The sequence below is a fragment of the Mus caroli genome, chromosome 5 (assembly GCF_900094665.2).
Source record: "Mus caroli chromosome 5, CAROLI_EIJ_v1.1, whole genome shotgun sequence".
Lineage (NCBI taxonomy): Eukaryota > Metazoa > Chordata > Mammalia > Rodentia > Muridae > Mus > Mus caroli.
Window position 1 is genome coordinate 132,013,372 of NC_034574.1, and position 7,078 is coordinate 132,020,449.

Here is a 7,078-nt window from a genome sequence, read left to right on the forward strand (position 1 = left end):
CCTCTCCTCTCCTCTCCTACCCTACCCTACCCTACCCTACCCTACCCTACCCTTTCCTTCTCTACTCCCCTACCCTTTCCTTCTCTACTCCCCTGCCCCCTTCCTCCTACAGATTCAAGGAGATCCCCTCCCCTCTCACTGTCCCAGGTTAGACCCTGCAAAACCTAACATAGGAATGCCAACACCCAGGGCAGCTATAGTTCCCACCAGCTCCTCCAGGGGGATATGGGTGGGGGCACAAGCTGTTGTGACCCCCAAAGTCAGGGCTGCAGAGGTGACCCTGGGAACTCACTAGGGAGCGGCAGCTTCCCTCCCATGCTAGGTGTTTGGAGGTTCCTCTCCTGGGGCGTGTTGGGTAGGTCACCCCAGGACCTTGGGTTTACAAAGTGAGTCAATCCAAGAAAAACGCTGAGCAAACATGAACCTGGGTGGGGCTCAGGTGGAGCCGGAGCTAAACCACAGGAGGCTTGGGGATGGGCAGGGGCAGAGGCAGAGGCAGAGCAGGGGCAGGGGCAGAGGGAGATGGAGCGGTGGCTGTACTCAGGAGTCAGGTCAGGCCAGGTCCTCATCCTGTTTCTATGAAAGAGAAAGTTGCTCCTGGAAAGTTCCAGAAGGGCAACCAACTTCCACGGCCGTGCGCTGTCTGGAGGCTGGCCTCTCCCTGACCCAAGGCAGGGTGGCTTCTGCCTGCCCACAGAGTGGGGCTTTCCAGCGTGGATCCCTGCCCTGCCCCCACATCCTCCAGGAGCTCTCTCAACCCCTCTGGGACCCAAAACCTCTTCTCAGGGGCTACGGTGGGTGTCCACACACTGGGTCTCCATGACAGTACACCGGTCATTAGAGCGGTGGGTATGACTGACCTCTGCCCCACTCTGCTTAGAGAGGATGTGAGCTAAGATGCTCCACCCTGCCAGGGAAAGGCAGCTGAGGATGGCCAGACCCAGAGACTCTCCAGGAGCTCAGAGGGGAGAGAGGACCAGCACGGAGGTTGGCACCCAGGCTGGGTGGACACTCAGGCCGGGTGGACACTCAGGCCAGGTGGACATGGGGCCTCATGGACAGAGCTGCCCCTGTGACCAGGCTCTGCCACTCTGCCTGATTTCCTGAGCCCTCAGGGGTGGCTCTCTGTGCCAGGTACCCAGAAGACAGACATAGTGGGATGTCCTGCCCTGCCCTGTCCTGCTCTGCTCTGCCCTGCCCTTCAGGAACCTTGAGACCACTAAGAAGTCAGTAGAGAATGTAAGGACTGAATCTAAGGGCCCCCAGCTCAGTAGGATTGAGAAATGCCACACAGGACCAAGCCCTGGGAGACAGACAGCTGGAAGGGAGTTCATGGGAATGTATCCCAAACAAAGCCAAGAGGGAGCCAGTTCCCCCACTCTCTGCTACACATGCCAGGAGAAAGGGCTTGCACAGGGAGCTAGGGCTGGGATCCTAGGAGAGAGGGAGGGAAGAACAAAGCCCACAGTTGTCACTGGCTTATTATGACTGTCCTTGTTAGCTTGGAAGGTGGGGAAACTGAGGCTGAGAGAAAGTAGCTAGCTAGTCTCTCTGTCCCTCTTCCTGCAATTTCTTGATACCAGGTGGTTGGTCCCATCCAAACCACCAGGAGCATCCAAGAGGCCCAAGGTTCGCTTAGGACCCTGAGAAGGGACCTTGATAGCTCCCCAGTGCTCTAAAACACACCCAGAAGCTACAAGCATAAAACCACGATGGTGGTTCATGCCTGTTTTCTAGTACTCAGGAGGCTGAGGCAGGAGGGTGAGGAGTTACAGGCTAGCTTAGGCTACCTACAGATCAAGACGCTTCCATAAAGGAAAAACACATAGATAGATAGATAGATAGATAGATAGATAGATAGATAGATAGATACATACATACATACATACATACATACATACAGTCATATAGTCATATATACAGTCATACATACAGTCATACATACATACATACAGTCATATATACAGTCATACATACATATATAACTACAGTCATACATACATAAATGGATAGAGGGCAGGTAGCAGAGATAGCCAAGGCCCCTTCTCACTGGGCTCCTGAGGGCCTGTCCCATAATCTTTCACCAAATACTAAAAGTCTCAGTCCCCTCTGAGTGTCCCATAGGCCCGCCCAGTGCCACCCAGGGCCAGGCCCAGTGCTGTTTACCAGTTCCTGACAGAGGCCTTTCTGTACTCACTGGCAGTCGGAGAACGTGGGCCGGTAGTAGAAGGGCGGTAATTTGGACTCAAATGTGGCTCTGGCAGCCTCGTTCCCATGAGATGCCATGAACTGCAAGAGAGAGGAGCAGGGTCAGAGCCAGGGACCCCTGGATCCTGGGACAGTGGTGGCTTCTGGGTAACTGCTTCCCTTTAGGCCACTGCAAGGTCATCTGACCCAGAATGTTGCGAGCTTAGCCGGCCCTTCGGATGGAACTCCTAGATCCATCCTGTCTCAGGATGGGCTCCCAGTAAGCAGGGAAGAATAGGATATAGAAGGAGTGCCCTAAAGAAAAGGCCCAGAGGGGCCGGTGATGTGGCCCAGCAGGTTAAAATACCTTCCACACCAACCAAATGATCCAAGTTCAATTCCTGGTCCTGTGGTAGAAGAAGTGAACTAAGTCTTGAAAGTTATCCTCTGATGGCCACATGTTCAGCATGGCACGTGTGAGCTTGCACTTATCCGCATACCATACAGGGATTTACACACACAATAATAAAATGCATTGAATTCAGGGGTCAATGATGTAGCTCAGTGTCACCAAGCCCAAAAACCTGAATTAGATCCTTGGAACTTACACAAGAGAGGATCAACTCCTGGATGTTGTCCTCTGACGTCCACACATGCCGTGCGCATGTGCACCCTCACACATACACATATGCACACACAAACGCAGAGGTACGTAACTGTAGTAACATTTTAAAAGCAACTCATATACCTGCAAGGTAGCTCAGTGAAGAAAGGCGCTTGCTGTTTATTAAATTAAAATTTTAAAACAACCCTCAGGGGTTGGAGATGGAGCTCAGCAGCAGAGCCCCTGCCTAGAATCCCCCAGTTAGGGGCTAGGGGCATGGCTCAGTGGTAGAGCCCCTGCCTAGAATCCCCCAGGGAGGGGCTGGGGGCGTGGCTCAGTGGTAGAGCCCCTGCCTAGAATCCCCCAGGGAGGGGCTGGGGGCGTGGCTCAGTGGAAGAGCCCCTGCCTAGAACCCCCCAGTGAGGGGCTGGGGGCGTGGCTCAGTGGTAGAGTCCCTGCCTAGAATCCCCCAGTGAGGGGCTGGGGGCGTGGCTCAGTGGTAGAGCCCCTGCCTAGAATCCCCCAGTGAGGGGCTAGTGATATTAGACTCCAGAATCCATAACTGATACTGAAATAAAACAAAACAAAACCCCAACTCTCAAGGTGAGGTGATTCAGCTGTTAAAGTTCTTGTCTCATAAACGTGATAGCTTGACCCCATGTAAAAAGCTGACGCAGAGACATTCCCTGGTAACCCAGCAATGGCAAGATAGAAAGCAGAGAGACACGTAGAAGATCAGCGGCCAGTTCGCCTAGCCTATTGGCAAAGTTACAAGCCAACCAGAGGCTCTATTACAAAGAGCAGGTGCCTGGGAAGGTGCAGACACCCAAGGCTGTCCTCTGACCTCTGCACACACGCTTGCACCCGTACACGCATATGCACTAGGTGACAAGCAGTCGCTCTCTGAGTCTGTCTGAGTATGCTGTAAACCACAAGAAAGGCTGATCAGTTTGACTAAGCCATAACAAAAAAAATTTCCATGTCAAAAACCACCATGAGTAAAACCAAGACACTTGTGAAAATCTATTTTCTATGAGCCTGCTTCTTGGTTGGGCGAGTTTCCTGAACAGGTCGAGAAACCCCAAGAGGGTAAAAGCAGTGGAGACAGCAGGGCCGCCAAGCAAGCATAGAGCAAGCTGAGGATAGAAAAACTCTCTCAGCCGCCGGGCAGTGGTGGCGCACGCCTTTAATCCCAGCACTTGGGAGGCAGAGGCAGGCGGATTTCGAAATTTGAGGCCAGCCTGGTCTATAGAGTGAGTTTGAGAGACAGAGAGAGAGAGAGACAGAGAGAGACAGAGACAGAGAGAGAGAGAGCAAAGCTCTCTCAGGACCTTCAGCTCAAGATGAGGACCCAATCTCCCCAGGAAAAGCGTACACCACCAGGTCCACACAGGTGCATCAGCTGGGGTGTGGCGCAACCTCTTCCACTTTCGCTGGAGTCCTCTATGGCAGGATCCGGCAAGACTCTCCCGAGCTGCCATGCAGCTTAGCCTTGGACCTTCCACCTCCACCTCCAAGAATAGGTCACCAGTGAGTTCCCAGAAGCACAAATGTCACACTGAGAAGCAGCTTGGGGGACCCAACCGTTACAGAGAGATAGGACTGAAAGCAACCCGAGGCTGGCCATCTTTATACTCAGGAGGCTGAGGCAGGAGGATTGTGAGTATGAGATTGCTCTGGGCTATAGAGAGAGACTGCGTCTCAAAACTGAAAGAGAAAAAGAAGTAGGGTGTGGTGATGTAGATGTAAGGTCAGCACTCAGAGGTGGAGGCAGGAAGATCAGGGTTCAAGGTCATCCTTGGCTACATAGTGAGCTAGAGCCAGCCTGGGCTACGTGAGACCCCTGTCTTTCACAACCTAAAAAGGGGACAAAGAAGAAAGATAAAAAGAAACAGGAAATAGAAGGGGAAAGAAAGAATGATCTAAGTGTGTCCATGCAGAGACCGTGAGCAAGGTCCTCATACTCTAGAGACCATGGCTGAATACAGAAAAGACAAAGCAGTCCTTGTATGTGGGCTAAAGACACGCATGCGCATATAGACAGACATTTTCCAAAGGAAGCACGAAGCACTGGTCACTGGTGGCCTCTGGGGTGAGGAGGGGGTGAGAAGCCAAAACCTCTCACACTGTCAATCCTCTGCTGAGCCTGGCAAATGTGCCCCATGCACAACAGTAGCAAATTATTAAAACACACCAAATAGCAGGCAGGCTTGGTGGTGATGCCGGTCATCCCAAGTACTCATAAGGTTGAGATAGGAAGACTGTAAGTACCAGGCCAGCTACAGAGTGAGATTCTGTCATTTCAGTGTGTGTGTGTGTGTTTGAGACAGGGTTTCTCTGGACAACAGAGCCTTGGTTGTCCTGGACTTGTTCTGTAGGCCAGGCTGGCCTCAAACCCACAGAGATCTATCTGCCTGCCTCTGCCTCCCGAGTGCTGAGATTAAAGGCATGAACCACCATGTCTGGCTATTTCACTTTTTAAAAGTCAGGGACTCCATACTGTAGCCCTGACTGGCCTGGAGCTTGTTGTGTAAATAAGGCTGGCCTTGAACTCAGAGATCTGCCTGCCTCCGCGGAATCAAAGGTGTGCACCACCATGTTCAATTTTATTTATGCTTCTTTGTTGGTTTACTGTGTTTCCGTGCCCACATGCTACAGCTCACACACAGAGGTGAATGCCGACCTGGAAGTCAGTTCTCTCCCTCCACCATGTGGGTCCCAGGAACTGAACTCAGAGACAGGGCTTCTCTGTGTAGTCCTGGCCGTCCTGGAACTCATTCTGTAGACCAGGCTGGCTTCCAACTCAGAGATCCTCCTGCCTCTGCCTCCCAAGTGCTGGGATTAAAGGCGTGTGCCACCACCTCCCAGTACAGAAAAAAACTTTTTAAAAGATATTAGACAAGAAATCTTGAAAAAATTAAGTCAAGAATGGTGACACACACTCACTATCCCACTGCTTGGGCCCCAGAGACAGGAGGATCAGGAGTTCCAAGTCGTCCTTGGACACACCACAAGTTCCAGGCTGGCCTGCACATGAGACCCTGTCTCTGAAACACAACCAAACAACTGAAGAACACTGAGGACAGTATACAAGCCTTGAAATGTGAAAGACTGCAGAGAGTGCTGGAAAAGTAGGAGAACCATCCTCTGGGAGGGCTCCTGTGGTCCAAGTCCAGACTCCTCCACAAGCCTGGGAACTGGCCTTTCCTAATCAGAGTCAGGCCTGGCCAGAGACAATAGCATCTTATCATTGTGTCTCTGCTGGTATTGCCTCATGGATTCACTGGACCAAGGCCAGCCTGCCCTTAACACAAAGATTGAGACCCTCTTCTTCTCTAGGATAGTGAAGAGGGTGACTTGGAAGGTTACTAAGTCTAACTGCCTAGAATCCCCCAGGGAGGGGCTAGGGGCATGGCTCAGTGGTAGAGCCCCTGCCTAGAATCCCCTAGTGAGGGGCTGGGGGCGTGGCTCAGTGGTAGAGCCCCTGCCTAGAATTCCCCAGTGAGGGGCTGGGGGCGTGGCTCAGTGGTAGAGCCCCTGCCTAGAATCCCCCAGGAAGGGGCTGGGGGCGTGGCTCAGTGGTAGAGCCCCTGCCTAGAATCCCCCAGTGAGGGGCTGGGGAGTGGCTCAGTGGTAGAGCCCCTGCCTAGAATCCTCCAGGGAGAGGCTATGGTGTGACTCAGTATTAGAGCCCATCATCCCAGCTAGGAATATGCTTCCCCAACCTGTCAGTGTTTGTTCACACTCTATGTGGGGATCTGTCCTATGCTGGCCACACACTCTGCCACACTAACAGCATCCCAGCAGCTATCCTGTGTCCTGGGCCTGTGTTCACACCCATTTCCCACCCCTGCCTTCTCAGAGGGCAGCAATGCCTATTCCTTGCTCAGCTCCCCCAGCCAGCTACAAAGTACGTGCCCATGTGAGGTGAATAGATAGATGTATGTAGGTATGGGTGCATGCATGGAAGGATGGGGGTGAATAGAAAGGCAGGTGGGTAAATGTATGGAGTTGTAGATGCATGAATGGATGGATACATAGCTGATGAGTGAGTGGATGGGTGGGTAGATGAATATATAGGTGGATATATATATATATAGCTGGGTGGGAGGATGAATGGAGGGATAGTTGAATATAAGGATAAATTGATACATGGGTGAGTGGATGAGTAGACAGATGGATGGGTGGATGAAAAGATGGATAGATAGATGCCTGGTTGGTTGGCTAGATGAACTGATGAGTGGGTGGATGGATGAGTGAACAGGTGGATGGATGGATGGATGGATG

General features: G+C 52.2%; 1 protein-coding gene across 2 annotated transcripts in view; it reads right to left on the minus strand.

The window, feature by feature from the left end:
* Window positions 1-7,078, minus strand: part of Adap1 (ArfGAP with dual PH domains 1) — a 54,729-nt gene that overhangs the window by 28,275 nt on the left and 19,376 nt on the right. For both annotated transcript variants that reach the window (XM_021162774.2, XM_029478022.1), the window contains one exon: window positions 2,198-2,289. In XM_021162774.2, the coding sequence (XP_021018433.2) occupies window positions 2,198-2,289 (92 nt within the window). The remainder of the gene's footprint in view (window positions 1-2,197; window positions 2,290-7,078) is intronic.